The 20981-nt window shown below is 40.2% G+C and overlaps 1 protein-coding gene across 1 annotated transcript in view; it reads right to left on the minus strand.

Annotated features, from left to right (window-relative positions):
• The window catches only part of DERA (deoxyribose-phosphate aldolase), an 89818-nt gene that overhangs the window by 45641 nt on the left and 23196 nt on the right, over nucleotides 1-20981 (minus strand). Inside the window, exons 2-5 of the mRNA XM_053921766.2 lie at nucleotides 15537-15634; nucleotides 14247-14394; nucleotides 12707-12802; nucleotides 10410-10544 (exon numbers count right to left, since the gene is read on the minus strand). Of these exons, the coding sequence (XP_053777741.1) occupies nucleotides 10410-10544; nucleotides 12707-12802; nucleotides 14247-14394; nucleotides 15537-15634 (477 nt within the window). The remainder of the gene's footprint in view (nucleotides 1-10409; nucleotides 10545-12706; nucleotides 12803-14246; nucleotides 14395-15536; nucleotides 15635-20981) is intronic.

The following is a 20981-nucleotide window of genomic DNA, read 5'->3' on the forward strand; positions in this document are numbered from 1 at the left end:
TAACAAATACTGAGGAAGGATGGAATAGCAGACGAGAGTGTCAGTGCCCCGAATGTCTGGGTTCGTGTCCTGGCTGTAAAATTTATTTGTTGTTTGATTTGGGCAATTGACTTAATCTTTGTCCCAGTTTCCTCATCTATAAAATGGGGATAATAGAGGTACCGGCACTTCATGGAGTTATTTCAAGCATCAGATAGGTTAATACATATAAAGTGCTAAGGACAGTATTTGTCACACAGTTAATGCACAAGGAATGGCAGCTACTTGTTTTCCTATTGCTGGTAGCAGTGGTAGCGCTGTCTGTTGCTGAGTGCCAATTAGGTTCGGAGTACACAGGGACTGATAAAAGCAGAGGACACCATGACCTATGTGTAAAATAGGGGCACTCATTCTCTTCGGGGCACTGGCAGAGCAGTCTGGAGCAGAGAAAGTTTACTACATCACAAACAATGTTTAAACCTCAGAGCCCATGCTCCTTTGGATAACACGGACTCCTGGGGTATAAGACAGTTTGGGCTACTTACTACATTTGTAAACTTGTAGAATGACTCAATTTTCTAAGCCTAATTACTTAGGGGGCCACAGTTTGCTCATATATTTTTCTGAAGATTAAATAAAGTAATACATGTGGCTAGAACAGCATCAGGCATACAGTAAGCATTTAATCATTCAATAGTAGTTTTCCATGTTTTTCCTTACATACTTCCAAGAATGCAAAAATAACTTTGTAATGTAAAACAAAGCAAGCACTGCTGTAATACTTATGGAAGCATATTTAGCATTTACAAATCTTGCATATAAGAAAAAGAGACCACTCGAACACAAGCCACAGAAGCCACAAGAAAACATATTAGACGTGTCTAGACAGCTCTGAGCAACTGGGCATGACCGTGACGAACACCTTAGAACCAGACAGGTGGTAAATGCAACTGAAACAACTCGACGGCTGAACTGTAACTCAGACAATCTCAAATCGTTACGTCCTTTAACATGCTCAACCGTCACTTTCCCCTCAACATAAACAAGCAAAACAATGAGAAAAACTAATGGGTGGATTCCCCCTACATTAGCAGCAAAGGGCAGCAGGAGGATGTGGATTTATATAATTGTGACTAAACTATACGTGTGGAGAAAATGACAAGTGAAGTAATAAATGCAAGAGACCCTCTTTCCAAAAAATTCTTCATTACTCAAAAGAATGAAAAATACCCTATGTTTTCAAAGCATCTTCCTTCAAAAATCCTCAAACGGTTTTCACTGCGTCGAGGGACGCTCTTACCAGAGAATCTGGCGATCATTAACCAGCCTGAGTACATGGTACTGGGCCAGGAAGACAGCCCACAGGAATAAGAGATTATTATACACCAGGAAATTGGTCAAATAAGTAAATATACTGGGAAGGATGGGAGCAAGATTCCTCACTGATGAGAAAGAGGGACATAAATATAGAAAGGAAGAGGTGAAAATAAACCACGTGATGCTGGCTTGTAATAAAAGTTGTCAGTACGAACTCGTGTGTTCTAGCAGATAAACAAAGAGATGATAGATAGGCACACAGACAGACAGACACAGATGTGTACACGTGTTTAGATGGGTACGCTGTGCATGTGTGAACATTCATGTATTTCCTAGCTCTGTCCACTGAGGCGGCCTGGGAACACTACCCTCCCCACAAAATCTTCCATGGCACGGCCATACGTGCATTCAATCACTTCTCTGTTATTGGTATTTAAGGTTTCTGATTTTTTGCTCTCACAAACAATACTTTAGTAAACACCCTTCTTGTTAAATCTGTGTGTACTACATCATGGCCTTATTCCCTGGAGTACTGACTGACTATGCTCATATACTCACATGCAATACACACCCCTCACAAAAATTTCGAACATTACAGAAACTGAAAATTCCCCATTAAAAAGAGAAAGAAAAACCAATTCTTATACAGTCAGAAAAATAATAATTTGGAAGGCTATTATACAAGATGACTGACAAATGAAAATGGAATTCAAACACCATGACTGCAAATTGGTCAGAATGCTGCAGAATTTAACGAAACGCAAACTCCAGAGAAGTGGCTGGCGAAGTGATGTCACATTAGAAACCTGGTAATAAATGTTTTGACGCCTAACGAGGTTTTCGGGAGTAGCTGAAGTGGGTGTCCTAGAAACCCAGGGTATATTACATTGCAGATGCTCCATCGATACAGCGCCTCAACCAGCAGAAGGGGTTGTCTCCTGTCTGTCCCCTGCCGTCCCTCCTACTACTGCCACATCGATGAGGAAAAATGGAGGTCAGAACCTGACCTTCTGCTCATCATTCCCAGCAGAAAAACTAGTGCGGGCAGAGAGCTCACGGACAGGAATCAGAGGACTCGGCCACTCTGGGAAGGGTCTGGTGCATGGCAGGGAGACCCACGGAGCAGAGGGGCACTCGGCCCCGTTAGAAACAGCATCCGAAACGGGGAACGAGCACCACCTCTGCCTCCCGAGTCGGCAGGAACTTGCATTGACAGCACTTCACTTTTCTCTATTTAAAGTGACCGTGTTTCTCCCCAGCGTCCACTTAAAGGGAAATATATTCTCAATCTCCAGGCTGCTGACACTCTGTTAAGTTTTCTGGGACAGCACTGCTACAGACACTATGTGAGTAAAGCTTTCATGTGTAGAAATTATGATGTAAGAAAGAATCCTAGTGTTTAACGACTGTATTTCCTATGTAAAAGTCATAAAGTACATTTCCTTTTATAGTTCACGCTATTCAAAGGCACTTAAGAAATAACTGTTAACGAACATATCTAAGCAATTATATTCTGAGTACCAGAGAGATGTTCCAACACCGCACAAAAGTGGCCTGAAAATAACTCTTAAGATAATTACATGTACAGTAAAACACTTAATATAAAATTATACGGCAACTGTTTAGACTAAAAAAGTCACAAAATGTTCAAGAACAGTTTTCTTCCACCAAGGCATCTAATTAATCTTGTGTGAGTAAAACAGAGACGAGCTAAAACACCAGGTAGTAAAATAACCTACGAGAAATAAAACACACATTTTTGTCAATAGTATGGGAATTTTTGAAGAATCAGAGCATAAAATCAGAAACAAACAAGCATACAGCTTTCGTAAGTATCTCCAGAATTTTTCTGTTACAAACCACCCCCCACACTGAGACAGCACAGATTATGGATGATTTCATTCTTTCCCCCAAAGTGTCTGAGGACGTAGAGGCTGCTTTTCTCATCTGATATTACTGTTAACAGCGCTACAAAATGAAGAAAAACACTGATTTCTTTTTAAGGGATGTTCTTTCTACCATTCTCCTCGTACAAAAATAAAGTGTTGCCCAGATTCGAGGTTTCCAGGATCCATTTACGTAAGATACAATGATAGACGCTGTAGCTTTGGCCCACACACTCATTCTCACACCCTAAAACTCTGGATCACCATGAGGCATGTACTCCACAAACCGAGTTTAGAAGAGCAACTCAGGGCTGTAGAACTTAAGGGCTGAAAGGCATGAAGCTCTGGATATGGGAGACAAACAATATTTCCAGTTGCTACACTGAACATACTATTGTGGAAAAATGTCACAGACAAAGCCACCTTTGCAGTCAGGTCTGCAGGTGCTCCAGGGTGACAAGGGTTCTCAAACACTAGTAAAGGCAGGTCTAGGTTTTCAGCTCGAGGAACTAAAAGACTTGAATGAGGCAGAATCTGATAGCGCTGACTATGTCACTGTAAAATATTCGGTGAACATACGCAGCAGAGAGGGGTCACAAAGCGGCAAAAAAATGAACACCTCTGTATATTTACAGAGCCTGGAATGCATTTAATTTTCAAAAGCTGCTCAGTAAGATTTATGCGCTGACGAATCCCTTCTGCTGAATGCTTTCTTCAAAGAACTGTTTAAGGATGCAACTTAGATGTCAACTTCAATACCATCATTAAAAAATACAGTGTTACAAGCACTCATCATGGGAATAATACCCACAGACTAGGCAACGCCAAATATAAAATCACAGGCCATTGTAGTTCAGAAGAGCTATAGAAAGCCTGAAGTCTCATCCCTCCATTGGTAGCTTATTTAAATGCAGGCAGAGGGAAGTGACGTGTTTGCCCGCAGACTAGATATAATTAGCAAAATTACAAAGACTAAAACCCAAGCCTTTAGAGTTCCACTTCCCTGATTGAATGCATGTGCTATATGAAGGTTCCTTCCCTTGACAACACACTACCATCAGCAGGAGGAAGGGGGCGAAAGAGAAGAAAGTGCAGTTGGCCTGGAGGGAGTCATCTGGGCTAAGCAACAGGATGGTCAATTTACACGTAGTATCTCATTAAATCCCTTTTGAAACCCTGTGAAGTAGATGGCATAACTGCGACTTCACAGAAGGAACAGAAGACACAGAGCAGTAACTTGCCCAAGAGAAAAGAGCTTCTATCATCATCCCCAAGATCATAGAAGCAGATGCACTTTCTGGCTAAACTCACCAGAGCAACACTTTATTGCTTAAGCCACCTGTGTGGCAGCGAACTCCAGAGCCAGGCTAACTAAACAGAAATACATGGCAAATACAGTATGTACTAATTAATCAATATGCACATTCAACAACGCCGCAATTATCCTGCACCTGAAGTATGTGGAACCAAGAACTAGAAGCGAAAAAAATGTTCCAAGTTAGTGCCTCTCCACAAACTATGGGATGGTCACGTGGGGGCCGGGGTGGAATCAAAACCACCTGGAGCAATTTCACAGTATAGGAGCCATTCTTCCCTCACCTCCAACCCCCAATTCTGATATTACACATACCCGGGGGGGAGGGTGCAAGAGTCTGCGAGAGGGGTAGCTGGGGCAAGTGATTTGAGAATGCCTGTCAGTCACAGACCCAGAGAACACACTGATGGTTGCCAGGGGTGAATGCAGGCAGGGGACTGGGTAAAAAAGGGGAAGGGATTAAAAAGAACAAATTGGCAGTTACAAATAGTCACGGGGATGTAAAGTACAGCATAGGGAATATAGACAATAATACTGTAATAACTATGTATGGTACCAGATGGGTACTGGAAATATTGGGGAAATACTTTGTAAAGTGTAGATTGTCTAATCATGATGCTGTCCACCTGAAACTAATACGAAATAATATTGAATGTCAACTATGATTGAAAAATAAAATTGAAAGTTCTTTAAAGAACATGTCTGTCAGGTGATTTGGAGACCCAGCAACACCCCACACCCGATCCAGTGAAAACCACTGTCCCGAGCTGTAAGCTAGGGGGTGTGCAGTTCTGTGCCCAGGAAAGGACTGAGGGAAGCACTGACAGGGGAGGACCGTGGGCCATAATGAGCGAAACAGGATGTGACAGTAAAAAGCTTAGGGGCAAAGGACCAGGCAAAGCAACAATACCAAAAATGTTCACATGAAAAGACACAGAAGTCGGAAAGCACAGTAGTCTGGCCCATTAGCTATGGGACAAGTCACCTCGGAGATTTCAGCCCGAGAGAATGGCCATCTTCCAGTATAATACAATCATGGATACAACAATGCTGAAATCAAATTGCCTTTAATAGAATGTGTTTAAGTCAGACAAATGTAGATACTTTAAAAAATTTTTTTCTAGAATGGTTAGATTCTCTGATCGTGTAAAGATTCACTGATCTTTTAATGTCTACTTACGTGAAAATGATGGATGAAAAGCAATACAGTTTACGGGGAAACGGAAGATCAGTTGGGGAGTCAGGCAGACACGGGTTCTGACATTTCGGAGGTTCGGTAGTCTTCAGCAAAAGGAATGTAGCCAAAATCGGTGAAGTGAGTTTTCCAAGGGAGGGTGTGCAGAGTCGGAGGGGAAGTTTCAGAGCTTGCCAGGACAGCATCTGAGGACCACCCACACTCAGGGATGCCAGGGGAGGCGAGGAAGCTTGTAAACTGGACATAACCAGAATCCTCAGGTGGGTGGGGGTGGGGGGTGCCTCAAGGACCTACAAATCACCAAAACCATGACAACAGAGTGTTTCCAAAAGGGGGAGACGCCCACTCTGTCCCATGCTGCAGAACAGTAAAGATAAACAAACAACGAAGAGTATCCCTTAGGCATAGTGAAATGAGAGGTCATTGCTATCTTGGTTAGAACAGATTCAAAAGGAATAAGTAAACTCAAGAATTTTAGCCATTGTCAGGGGAACAGAAAGGGAAATTTAGCTGGGGATGAGGGGGAATGTTGGTATGTGGGGGGTTTTAAATGAATAAGAAAAGCTTACATATGTTTAGATGCTGATGGGAATGAGCAAGTAGAGAGAGGCTGAAGATACAGGGAGGGAAAAAGTGGCCAATAAATGGATAAGGCCTCTGAAAATGTGGAAGGAAATGAGAGCCATGGCACAGCAGAGGAACTGGACTGGGAAGGAAGGAAAGGAAGGAGCAGATCTGATGCGAGGACCTTGAGGGAGTTCCTGTCTAACGTTTTCTATCTTCTCTGAGAAGTAGCAGGTGGGTTGTCTACTAAGAATGAAGGAGCCTCAAGGTGGGCAGGAGACTTAAAAAGTTTGAGAAAAATAGAGACTTTAAATCATCACCACAAAGAATTTAAGAGGAGTATGAGCCTCCTCCAGTCTCTTCTTTGAGTTCACACCCTAAACTGTGGATCTTTGTGACCACAACAAATGGCTGAGATGCACCCTGAATATCAGATCTGAAAAATACAATTCTTTCTTCCTTCCACCAGCGTCCTACATACCTCAGTGCACAGAGAAGGACCTACATTTGAATGTGTAATAGCCCGACAGCCATTTCCATCAGCAAATTCCAAGAAATCAATTTTAGACTCATATTTTAATAAACAGCTTATATTAAAACACGAAACTGAAAAATACAATATGTAATCAAATTGAGAACAGAAAGACATAATATTGCAGTGGAAAAAAATCCTAAGTCATGCTTATTTTTATTTAGAATTAAATTTCTAGTATTAAACGTTCCTTTTCAATTTGTTTTGGGTCAAGAGGTTATTAACATCATAAAAAAGGGTTAATAGAAAAGTATGGTGTAGGACAAAGATGTGTTATTATATTTTGCATGGATGCCCGTTATTAGGAAATTACCAGTTCTTAAAAACAACCATTCCTAGTTCATTAATGGATTGCCAACTACATCAAAATCCATTTCCTGCTGTATTTTATTTTCCTACTTAGGAGTACTCTGGAGACAAAAGCACAGGTTACAATATAAACTATACTTCCATATCTACAATGTTTTTAAGCTTTAAAAAAAACACATATTAACAGGCATTGCATGCATAAAACAACAGAATGTAATAAAAATAAAATAAACAAGAAAAATCTCATGCAAATTATAAATTTATAGAAGTAGAAATAATTTTTAAATTGATAAAATGTGAAGGTAAAGTTGAGAAAATCTTTCCAACAAGTAGTGCAAAAACATAATGATGAAAAATAAAAATGTAAAATATCCACACCAAGGCACACTATTGTGAAATGTGAATACGAAGGATAGAGAAAACCCTAAAAACTTCTAAAGAGAAAAGCACAAGGAATCACAATGGCAGTGGATTTCTTAAAAGTAACACTGGAAGCTAAAAGACCACGGAGAAATGACTCCATGATTCCAAAGAAAATATTTACATTCTACACAGAATTTAACACCTGGACAAACGTTCGTTTCCGTATGACACTGGAACGGAGGTAGTGCCGGATACGTGAAGTGCGGTAGACACAAACTCACCAATATCTGTTTCTCCTTTCCTTCTTGGTACCCAGAAGACTATACTTTCAGATTTCTCCCAGTTAGGCGAGGCCATGTGTTTAGATCAAGTGCCTGTGAGCAGAAGTGACATGTGCCACTTCCTGACGAAAGCCTTAAGAGAGAGGTGTGGGCTCCGTGCTTCCTGAAGAGGCCTCACGCTGTGGAGCCACGAGATGGAAGCAGTTTGGATCACTGAGTGACCCCAGGAAAGACAGCTGCCCTGGAGACTTACCTGACCTCCAGCAGACTTGTTTGAGCCACAAGAGACTTGATAAATTAAACCATAAGTTATGAGGCTTATTTGTAGCATAGTCTGCCCTAACCAATACATAACCTACCAAAAACATTTCTAACTCCACCAGTTCTCAAAAAGTTAACAGCTACCCTGTGACCCAGCAATTCCCTTCCTAGGTAAAAATACCCAAAAGAAATGAGTGTATGTGTCCATGAAAAGACAGATACAAGACTATTTGTAGCAGCTGCAGTTATAATATCCAAATACTTTACATTTATACCACATACCATAGTAAAAAACAAAAAAAGATTATTTATAAAAGACATAAATTAGGGCATATAGTTTTTTATCCAATTGAATCACATAGAGTTTATTTCCAGATATGCCTTAAATATTATGCTTCCTCATTTTTTCTCTTACCCTAGTCTTAAATCTTAAATGAAATCTGCGACTAAAAGCAGACAAGCAAAACTACTATATAGAAACAAGGGACATCTACTTCAGACAGGCCTTTTAAGGTTTATTGCAATTTGCCAAAACACACATGGGCTACAAGAAAGGGAACAGAAATCGAAAGCACAAAGAGATATTTGTGAACTCTCAAGAATTTAAACCTGGCAAGGGCTAAAAATATTGATGAGTATAGAGGGGAGTATATAGCAATAAGAATGGCCTAATATTTTTTTCTAGAATATTCAGAACTCTTGGGTCCCTGATTGCTTCACCCTAAACACAGCTGACAGTTTCGGGGGGCTGAAGTCTCTGGTCCAGACTGTTATGCCTTTTGACCTCATATATCTTTTTATTTCAGCATTTTTGCTTTGTTTCAGCCAGTCCTTTGCAGTTAAACGGTTTACTGTCACATCCACTTTCACTCATTATGGCCCAGTGTCCTGCCCTTGTCAGTACTTCCCTCACTCCCTTCCATCTGGGCACAGAAATGCACACCCCCTCACTTATTAAGAATGTACAGGAATGCAATTAATATTCTAAGCTAAAAGACAACATCTTCCAGCTCACTTGCCACCACGCATGGCCATATAGTTCAGTTAGGGTCAAAGAGGTGTACGCACAAGTGTGAGATCTGGGGACAGGATAAACCCTTCCTTCCCGTGGTCTAGCAGATTAGTGTAAAGGCTGGAGCTTCATTCAGAAGCTGTCCTAGATAATGAATGCCCTTGATCATGAGTAGACGCCACAGGATTTGGAAGTAGAAAAGTAGCATAGTTCCCCAAGAATTTTGTGAGGCTGCCACAATACCCCTGAAATAACCTCCACAATTTATATAAGAGAATAAATCCTCAGTGTTTAAACCACTGACTGAATCTTTGCTACTCTAAAACCAAAAGCAATTCTTAATGGATAAACAATTGAATTACGATTTACAGACAATAAGAGAGATGGGATGATAAGAGTCACAGAAAGATATTCATGAGATATTCGCAAGTCCAATAAATAGACTAAGGAAAAATACATTAAATATAATCTTACTTTTATTTAAACTTGTAAAAAGGGTGGAAGTTGCATGTTTATATAAATGAAGAAAAAAGTCTGGACAGTTGTAAACTGCAGGGTCATTTCTAAGGGAAGAGATTATGTGGAACGTACACCTTCCTTTATTACTGGTTGGTATTTTTGTTTTTACCAATGATCAGGCATAACCTCCATAATTAGAATAAAACATGTCTTTTATTTGGTACTCACATACCTACAGATAGCATTAAAATTTTTAAACTACTTTTTTATAATGACTTTTTTAAAAAATAGGAAATTGTACTTATTTTAGCTATAGGTAGTGTACAAAATATATTTAAGACAGAGGTAAGATCTATTTCTTTACTATCTAATTATAAAAAAACAATAGCGTGTTACTGGAATGAGCAATGTCTTACTGAAATCAGCCTGATAGTAAGTCATGAATCTCAAAGGTGAGTATGAAATAATATTCACAGAAGCTGCGTGCAAAAATAGGAGTACAAACAGGCTTAGCAGAGTTATTAATAATTCCACATTCTAAAAATCCACAAAGATTAACATAAAAAAGAGAAATTTCCTCCATCATATTAAAATAAAATCTGCATAAAAGACTTGCCTGGAGTGATCATTGCATTGAGTAAGAAAGCAATACAGAATAGAATAAAAGTTAATAATCTATTGCATGGAAATAACTATTCACCGAAGCACTCAGAAGGAGATCTAAGGAGCTCATGCAGGTAGGCAATTTCTAAGATTTGTAAGGGGCACAAGGATGAGTGATCCTAGCCATGCTTTCTCCTAGATTCACCCTCCGATCCAAACACTTGTGATCTGGATCAATAATTTCCCAAACATGCTGTCTCCTTCCAGCTCCCCACCACCGTCATCTGCCAGGGAAGAACTGCGTCTCCCTCATAGGTAAGGACATGCACCTACCTTCCCACTGGCCTGTCAGCACCAGGGTCCTGTTAATTACCACATCGATTTCCGTAGCTCCATCTTCCACAGCCAATTTGATCTCTTCTAATCGTGTTTTTAAATGAGTCTGTCCAGATGGAAAGCCAGTGGCCACTAGTAGAGAGAGAAGAAGAAGAAAAAAAAAAAAAGGAAGGGATTTTATTTGGTCAATATCTCAAAAAAGAATTTCAGACCAAAAAAAAAAAAAACCCCAGCATTTAGTGACCAAAGCATTAATGACACTTAAGAATTTCACACATACCCTGAAAAGTTAAGTGCGAAGAAACTGCAGGTAATCTCACATAGTATTGGCATTAGGACAAACAGTGCGCTATCCTTTAGAAGAGCTGGAATTAAATTGCTTCAGACATGCTCACGAGGCTGCTCTGAGTAAACAGGAATTTTACAATGCTATCCTCACACTGATGCTCATAAAATGGTACCTTGATGGGCACTAATTCTGAATCCTACTCTTGATTAGTGGGCCATCAATGTACTCTTGATTTACCATTCACATTTTTAGCAGTTGTAACCAAAGTGTAATGTAGGTTCCTGTCATTGCCTACCTTAAAATAACCAGCCAAAGAGATAGAAATAAAGGAAAGAGAATAAAGAAAAAATACCAGATTGGTCCAGAAAACTGGGACAGGGACAGCACTGGGAAGAGCAGGGCCAAGTATAAACAATAGGAAAGTGAACATACAACTACACTTTTGGAAAAGTATCACCAATTTTTACAAGCGCATCATTAACTCCATTCTGGTGTCTGAAGAAAATCTTTTGTGTTGACTTGATGTTAATAAATTCCTTGGGTCTTCTACCTTAGAGGAAAGCATGTTTCTCTGTTGTACAGAGGAAAAGCTGAATTGACTGAGGCGGATGAAAAATTAACGTTGATAAAGGTATAGCTGCCAAATACTTTGGGAATCTTCACAAAGGTTGTATATAAATACTGTATATTATGTTTCTTTTGATGTGTTTCTAATAAAATAGTGATCATTATAGACTCCTTTTTTAGCACCAAGCACCAAGATACTCCTCCAATATCTTTTTATTTTTTCAAAGATTTTATTCACCTATTTTTAGAGAGGGGGAGGGAGGGAGAAAGAATGGGAGAGAACCATCACTGTGTAAGAGATACACTGATAGGCTGCCTTTCACATACCCCAAACTGGGGTCCTGGCCCGCAACCCAGGCACGTGCCCTAACAGGGAATCCAACTGGTGACCCTTCGGTTCACAGGCCAGCTCTCAATCCAAGGAGCTACACCGTCCAGGGCCTCCAACATCTTTTAAAAGGAGAATCTACTGTTACCTCTATCCATTCATCCATCTGTTAAGAGGCAGACACACATACACACATACACATTGAAGCTTTTAAAGACTTTTCTTTCCTTTATGCCATGTCCTACAGTGTCTATCTTAAGCCACTAACTCTTGGACGTACCCTTTTCTTTATCTTCCAGGCTTTGAGGTGGATCTCATCATCTCTCACATGCACAGTGATAGGTCTCCCTAACTCTAATTCACCCTCTCGAATTTGTCCACTACCATGCCCTAACTCAGTACATCATAAAGTGGATCACAGCCCGCCCCTGCTTAAAACCTTTCAGCACCTTCCCCAAATGCCACACCCTGGCATGGTCTCCCGATAAGATCTCCAGCTTCTACTCCCACAGTTCCTGCTCTGTCCCACCTTAGGATCCAACAATTGCAAACCACCTGCAGTCCTTCTGCACCCATACCCATGTTTGTTCCTCTGTCAAAAATGCCATTCCTTATCTTATCAACACTATAAACTCCTCCTTTCCCTTTAAGACCCAGGGCGGTTACTACCAACTTGATGAAGCATTCCCTTACTCTCAGTGTCCCAGCCTCTGCAGAATAAATCAGTCCCCACTCAGAGGTACAACTGTACCTTCCACATATCCTTATTAGCATATTTTTACATATATATAAAATATGACATATGTGGCATTATGATTTTTTTAACCTAACTATTCTCCCAAAACAACTAAGTTTTCTTAAGAATGGGGAAACAGTTCTATATTCTTGGGAATTAATATAATTCCCTTTAAGGGAATTAGAAATTACTCAATCAATGTTAATTGCTACTTAGAAGGCAATTAATAAATACTAAAAGAGTAAATAAATACAACCAATCAAATACATAAAACTAATTAAAATAATGGCATAAAACTGTAATGGCCCAAGGTGTCTGAGCGGAAGAGCTGGAAACATGTCGACAGACAACAACAAAAGCCACACCAGTCTCACCTGACGCCACGGGGATGTTACAGCCTGCAGCCTTCAGCGCTTTCACGGCGTCGCACACGCGCGCCGGGTACACACACACGGCCGCCGCAGTGATGCCTGCGAGAAAGAAATCAAAGCAGCCTTCCGTACGACAAGTTCAAGTGGCACAGTATGCTCCTAATTAGTATTTATCACATAACACGGGCAGAAATCAAAATATAGAAAACAGTCATTCCCCTACAAAGCCACCAAAAAAATGATGGGGATTTTATTTTCCACATTCCCTTCCAGGTCCTGACAACATGGATCACTTGCTCACCATTATATTCATAATAGAACAATTGTGATGCATGGTTCTTTCGAGTTAACATAACATCACTTTCTAAAGATTCTTAAATAATAAACGTGGGGGTCTTGCCTGCATCAAAGTATCTTATTTCATGCACTTAACAAAATCCAGATTTGTACACAGTCAGACATTGAATCAAAAAATGGAAGTGAACCTCACAGGGTAACAGCACAATGACATTTAACTAATCCTGTGCCCTCTTTTGTAAGAAATAATACAGTGTAAACCTGGCACCCCCAATTGGAGGTGGGAACTTTAAAAAAAATTAAAATTAAAAGACCAAATAGCCACTAAAAAAAACAAAACAATAACATAATAGCATAAGACTCCTATGGAGTTATTACTTTTTTTTTAGCCCTGCTCCCCCAAAGTCATTACCATTCAGTGCTATTAATAGGTGATGTTTTTATTGTCAACTCAAAAGAAACATAATAAATACTTTTCAAAAGCTGTAGAGTTTTTTAGGTCTACAATCTATCTATGAATACTGGCCAACTGCAACATCTCCAGTGGCACTCTCTACAGACAGGTCCCTTCATGGGAAGCCCTGGGTCCTAAAACCAGCCAAGCGAGTAACAGGGCACGTCTCCTTGGAAATAGCATCTCACCTTCCAGGCCTCGGTTTCCTCATTTAGAAATAAGGTGATCAACTCTCAAAGGTCTCCTCCCTTTCTAAAATGTGAAGGTTCTATACTTACAGCAGCTCTAGAAAGTTGCTGCGAGTCCTTTCATGTATACTAAAAGAGTGAATGTAACTTTTTCAAAAGATCTAACCCCATGTACAAGCACGCAATATTTCCCATTTGCATTTTATTCTCAAAAGTATTCCATTTACTCACAGAAAATACTTTATGTATGAGATGTGATTATTAAGTAATGAGACTGGCTTTTCCACATGTGGCTAGGGAATCAGAATCAGTATTTTAGACTCACTAGATAGAAAAATTCTAAAACTGAAGAAGCAGAAAGAAAAACCGAGAAACTCTCTGCCAGAAACTTTAATCCTTGACGGCAAGAACTGAACTAAACCTAAGACTCGGGATTCTTTCCCTGCCATTTTCAGAGACACATCTCAATTATTTGTCTATGCACATAACTCTATTGTGGATTTTACTGCTGGTATCATTTTAGCAGCTAAATCTTAAGTCCTCTTAGGTTGAGTCATCAGTACTGTAAAAAGGTACACACCCCAGATTATTCACAATAACATACCTTTATCATGCACATTTAAAGCTTTTAAGAGATCTTCCCGGATTGGGTACTTGGCTTTATAACAGAGTCTTTTAACGTTGGAATAGGTGTCATCGCCTGAAAGTGTAGTAAGATCTATAAAGGTAACAGCTTTCAGAAGCCAAGCAGCCTGGTTTGAAGACAAATAAAAATAAGGTTAAAAAAATGAATCTGCAACCCAGTTAGCAGAGAACCACTACAAAGACATGCATGCTAAAACGTAACATCTCTGCTCCTCCAAGGCCGATCATTCTGTTACGATACAAACTGCTCAACAGTGACCAACAACACGAACATAAGATACAATACTTTATGTAGAATAAGATAAGAGGGTGGAAGAGTAGCCTTATTTTTTTTTCTCCCATAGACAGTCCAAATTTAAATCCCTAGTAAATCAAGGCTCCCCACACCTGACTTCTCTATCTCATTCCAAGGGGCCCTTCATGGCTACCCCAAGAGGGGAGAAGGTGGGAACAAGAGCATTTCGATCTTACATTTTACCTCCAGCCCTGGGATCTCAGGTGAGGCATTATAAAAAGACTCCCAAACTTAAAACTTTGTTTCAATTTAATCCAATTCCATTTTTAAAATAATACTCATATTTCACAACTTATTCTGATGAATTTCCTTTTAACTTTTCAATCAGAATATTTCCAACGATGAACAAAATGTGAGATGTCACCTGAAAGGATTCGATCCCAACATTTTGCCTCCCTTGGAAAATGAACTCTCGGTTCCTTTCGGTCCTGGGATGCACAGCACGTCTTTGGTTGGTACCCACGGGAGAGTGTGCTTACTGCACGTACTCCACAAAACATCATTTTCTGAATTTTGAAAAATTACTTATGAAAATTAATAGTCAGGAAAACAAGATGGTCAAAGGAGGTGACCTGAGGGCCTCAACAGTGGGCACATCAGGTTTAGATGTTATGGTTGGAAAATTAAAACAGAAGGCATCCGAAGGAGGTATATCTAAGACACTGAATAAATGTGTTGAGAAAATATGCCATTTAATGCGCTCATGAATAAAGATGCCTCAAAATCATTTGCGGCTTTGCCACTCAAGAGTGGTAACATTTTTAAGTTGTTTGGATAAATGTGTTATCTTTCTCCAACCCATCATCATCTTACATGAATTATTAAAATAAGTCATGGACAGCTGCAATCTTTTAAGTTTAGATGCATCTTGAGCGAAATTCAATACTGTGGCCTTGAGGGAAGAGCCCAGGCATTGCAAACTACAGGAACAGAGTGCTCGAGAAGAACCCTTACTTGCCACTCCTTTTTCACGGTTCTGCGTGCCTGGATTTGCTCTGCACGCCTCAGAACTGCCGGTTGATTCACTTGTATTTTGGAGATCCAGCTAAGGTCTAAAGGGGAAGGAAGAACACCTTATAAAGCTTAAAAATTCTATTAAATATATTCACCTATTTTTTCCATGGTCCTTGAAAAGCTATTATTTATCATTTGGCATGAAAGTTCTTGTAACGCCTACATTTCTTTTTCGCACAACTGACAGGAAAGAGCCTCGTTGAAAGAAGCCCAGTCATGAAAAGGCATACTTCATGTAAAGTTCAGTACATGCGGAGTGAGAAGGACGGGTATTGATTCATTACACAGACATGTCTAACAATCGGGGGAAATGTTGTGTTACCCAGGCCACGTGCCTCCCTTCTGACAGCAAAGACTTATGTGTGAGTGCCCAGTCCAGGAGAGCAAATGATTAATACGTACTTAAGTGAATTAATGTTGGGGCTTACAGGTATCCGTGATCAATGCCCCCCTACTGACAAGATTAATATCTACTCTATGCTGATATGCTGCAGCCCATTCCTTCCTGAAAGGGGGATTTTTCAGAATGTATTAGAAATTGCAACACTGATCTAACAGAAGTCAGAAAAATGCAAACAAACAAGCTGCTCAAAATTCCAGGAGGTATCTATCTCTGTCGCTTTGGTTTTGCAATGCTCTCTCCTACCTCCATCCCACACTCCTTTCTCTCTGGTTGACTGTAATTTCTACTTTAAGACCCAGCCTAAGTGATTTTCCTTGGGAAAACACCACCAGCCCCCCCAGACTGAGCCCCCGGGTGGATATACCTCTACTGCGGAACTTGCGTTCAGTTCATCAAGGAGTTGCGGTAAAATTGTCTCTCGTCCTTCCTATATTGTGAGCCGTGACCTTATTCATCTTTGAGTGTCTAAACCAAACACTGTGTCTGCTGCACAGGTATTTCCACTGCATCCACCCACCCTCTGTAACACAGGTGCCTCATAGTAAATGGAGCACATGCCCATTTACCTTCTGTAACTAACCTCACTTCTGTATCCCTCTAGCAACCTCATGGTTTTAAAGAATCTTCTTAGAGGAGCCTTGAAAGACTACAGTGGACAAGGTGACTCATGGGGAAACGTGTCACAATTCAACCATTATTTATTTTGTGACGGGGAAAACTGCTGACTGCATACTGTCCTATGTAACAACACAAATAATGAGGTATTTCCATCCACCACAAAGATAAAACCACAAAGAAAACCCATTTCTACAAAAGACATTCTTTCTCTCTCATTCCATTTGATTCTTCTTATCAATTTTAATGGTATAAAAATTCCAAGTTAGCATTTGAGTGATTGATTAGTAATGATATTCTTGTTTAAATACCACTGAAGAAGGAACATAGTCTGGGTGCTTTTTTTCCTAATTATTTTGTTAGCTGAAATCATTTAACAAACAGATTTTTAACATTTCAATCCATCTGCTCCTCAAAGACATTGTATGTTTTCCTGCTTGTCTGCTGAGCCAACCGCACAGAGAATTGGGAGTCTAAGGTCAGGCAAATGAAATCTGCCTCTATTTTCCCACCTGAAGATTGTTTTGGTTCTTGGTAAAACCCAAGGGAATAAGACCAGACAGACACACTGGACTCAACCCAATTTATCTGAGACCTATAAGAACGCTCTCTAACCAAAGATAGGGGGGCTCTTTTTTTTAATTACTAGTAATGGTGATCAGGTTCATGGTCAAGACTGGACAGGCAGAGAGTGAACATGAGTGAAGCAGGCCCTTGGATGGAATACAACGCTCACCACCAGCTGACAGCGGTAAAGAGACGGAAGCATACGACAGTGGGGCAGGCTTTGAGGGGCCGTCCTTTATTTCATACAGCCTTCCTGGGAGCGCCTCCCCGGCTTGCCTCTCCTCCCCGCCCACCACCACCAGTGCGACCAGAGAGGTCTCAGGCAATCCCAATCTTCACGATCTGGCTTCTCCTCCCTCTCCTGCCCCATCTTCTCCCTCTCTGCTAACTGAGCCTGTGGCACAGCCTTTGCAAAGTGCTGGGAGCTCACTGACACATCCCATCTGTTCTGTCCCTGGACCTGTGCATGCCGTTGCCTCCTTCTGCCTGGAATGCCTTTCCTTACCCTGCCTGTATAGTGAACTCTCACTCAACCTGTAAGACCCAGGTCAAGGACCTGAGTAGACATTTTCCCTAAGAAGACACAGAGATGAAGAGCAGGTACAGGAAAAGATGCTAAACATCACCAATCATCGGGGAAATGCAAATCAAAACCGCAATGAGATACCACCTCACACTTGTCAGAATGGTTGGCATCAAAAAGATGAGAAGTGTTGGCGAGGATGTGGAAAAAAAAGAACCCTTGTGCACTGTTGGTGGGAATATAAATTGATACAGCCACTATGGAAAACAGTATGAAGGTTACTCAAAACAAAAAAAAAATGAAAAATAGAACTACCAAATGATCCAACAATGCCACTTGGATTTTTATCTGAAGGAAACAGAATCACTAAATCCAAAAGCCACTGGCACCCCTGTGTTCACTGCAGCACTATTTACAGTAGCCAAGATATGGAAACAACCTAACCATGCACTGAAGAACAAAGAAAATGCGCCATATATATGAATATATGAGAAATAGGATGTTATTCAGCCATGGAAAAGGAAATCTTGACATTTGTAACAATATGGATGAACCTTAAAGGCATTATGCTAAGTGAAATAATTCATTCAAAGAAAAACAGCCCTCACTGGTGTGGCTCAGTGGATTGCATGCCGGCCTGCAAACCAAAGGGTCGCTGGTGGATTCCCAGTCAGGGCACGTGCCTGGGTTGCAGGCTGGGTCCCTGGTGGTGTGGTGCACGAGAGGCAACACACATTGATGTTTATCTCCCTCTCTTTCTCCTTCCCTTCCCCTCTCTCTAAAAAAAGTAAATAAAGTCTTTAAAAAAAAAAAGAAAGACAAACATTGTATGATCTCACTTATATGCGGAAGCTAAAAAGATAAAAACTTAAAAAAACCTGAATGCATAAATACATAGAACAGGTTGGTGGCTGCCAGAGGCAGAGGTTGGGTGAAATGGGTAAAGGGAGGGACCAAAGGTACAAACTTCTGGTTACAAAATAAGTCAGGGGGATGTAATGTACAGCATGGTGACCACAGTTAATAATGCTGTACTGTATATTTAAAAGTCATTTAAAAGCTCTCCCCACAAGAAAAAAATTGTCACTGAATGGTGATGAATGTTCCCTGAATTTATTGTGGTAATTATCTCACAACAATACATTTATCAACTCATTATGTTGTACAATGTTGTATACATAAAATGAACACAGTGCTATAGGCCAATTACATCTCAATAGAAAAAGACTCCGTTCAAGTGTCGCCTTCGCTGAGAGCCTTCCCTGACCCACAGCGGTTGGGCTATTTTAGCCTCCCTGCTCTCCCACGCTCATTTACAGTCTACCTTTAGTGCAGTCCCCTTCGTTCTGAATGGCACTGATTTCTCTAAATGTTTACTCTCCCAACAGATAGGTAAAAATCCAAGCAAAGTGCTTAATACATGGATGGCATTCAAGAAATGAGCTAAATGGTCCCAAGGGTCAGGAAATGATCTAATTCTGGAAGTCTTTCCCACTTGCTTCTTTTAAAAAAAACATAGTGTTTATTCTTTCCCCCCCAAATTCATTAAAGTATAATTGACAACTAAAAATTGTATATATTTAAGGTGTGCAACTTGATGTTTTGACATACACTGGAGATACACTGTAAATCAATGACCACAATCAAGGTCATTAACATATCCACCACCTCCCACATCTGCCTTGTTTGTGTGTGTGCTCAGAACATGTCAGACATACCTTATAGCACATTTCCAGTCCAAAACACACTATGGCTCACTCTAGTCACATGACTGTATAGATCTCCTGAGCTTACTCATCTTGCATGAGGTAACTCTGTACCCCAATTGCTTCTGATTAGAAAGCAAATGGATCTGACTTTTGGATCTCCACAAGACGAGTTGGGACTGAAGCATGAACGGTTCAGTCCCAACTGAACCAATTACCTGAAGACATTCCTGAAGACATTCACCTTAAAAATTGGTATTTACTACAATTCCCCACCAAAGGTTAGAACCCGCAAGGCCTACTCACACTTCTCAGGTACGGCTTTGCCATAGGTCCCTGCAAACCATCTACTGGAGAATATAATACGATTACTTCTCTCCCAATATCAGCCTCCACTGCTAAAAATATCATTAGTGGCCATAAAATTATCCAGCCCCATATTTAATCTAGCCACAGAATTTGCCTCTGTGACCTCCCATGGTAATGAATTATAACTATCTCATTTTATTAGCACTTAATTTGCTACTCTTTAATTTCATCAAAGAACGCTTGTTCTCATATTACGGGGTCTGGGAAAAAGAAAGGACTGATTGGCCTTTGTTATGTCCTTCGTAATTTTAATATTTTATTCGAGTACCCTTTAGCGTCTCCTTTCCAGGAGAAGTGATTCTAATGCACACAGTCTCATCAGGACCATAGAATCCGCTCTTACAGGGCCAGGAGGGGTTTCAAGTACACGTGTCTTCGGGGAGAACAGATATGAAACCGTAATTGGAGGGCGATAATACTCTTTTTTTAATACTCTCCACTGAAGAAAATCCCACTGTTTCTCTTAGTATATCATTTGGTGGCTCTCAGGCTCTCTGTCACTTATAAATTTGTTCTCAAATACTCTTCTCACAATTATTTATGATTATTATTTTTCCTGTTCAAGTGTCAATGGAGACAGAGATCATTTTCCCCAAAAATCTATTTTGTAGTCTTTCCATCAGTCCCATGTGTATTTCTATGGATATTCTTATATTTCTTCACAATATAAAACATGTAATACCAAATAACTGTGAAGGAAAGTTTACTTTGTATTTTGATTTTATCTTTGTTCTTAATGGAGAAAAAAAAAACTGTGATGTTTTATTAGAGACTTTATCCCCCCAAACTTTGGAAGGGTAAGAAAGATGAAATTCCCCATGTTTTCTCTGTTCACTCTTTCTGGGTTTTTATACGTAACTGTACCCCCGAATCTGTTCCCTCGTGTTGGCTCCAGTCGCTTTCTGATATCTACTTTGTACACTTTTAATCCCAGACTCTACTGCTAAGAACCTCTTCCTAATTGCCTGTTATTTCTGTATTGTTTGTTCTCAATTCTAGTTTGCAACTTCCCAGGAATTACCCACACCCTCCCATATGTACAAGTGCCTAGCACAAAAATAGCTGCTCAGTAAGTCTGCTGCAGTACAGTAAATTTATTTTTTACTTCAGACACTGAAGCAAGTGAAATATCGACTTGATCATATCAAGTCTTTCAACCTCAACCATGGAAAAGGTTAGCTTGGCTAGAAAAAACAAAAACA

This window comes from Desmodus rotundus, chromosome 3 (assembly GCF_022682495.2).
Source record: "Desmodus rotundus isolate HL8 chromosome 3, HLdesRot8A.1, whole genome shotgun sequence".
Lineage (NCBI taxonomy): Eukaryota > Metazoa > Chordata > Mammalia > Chiroptera > Phyllostomidae > Desmodus > Desmodus rotundus.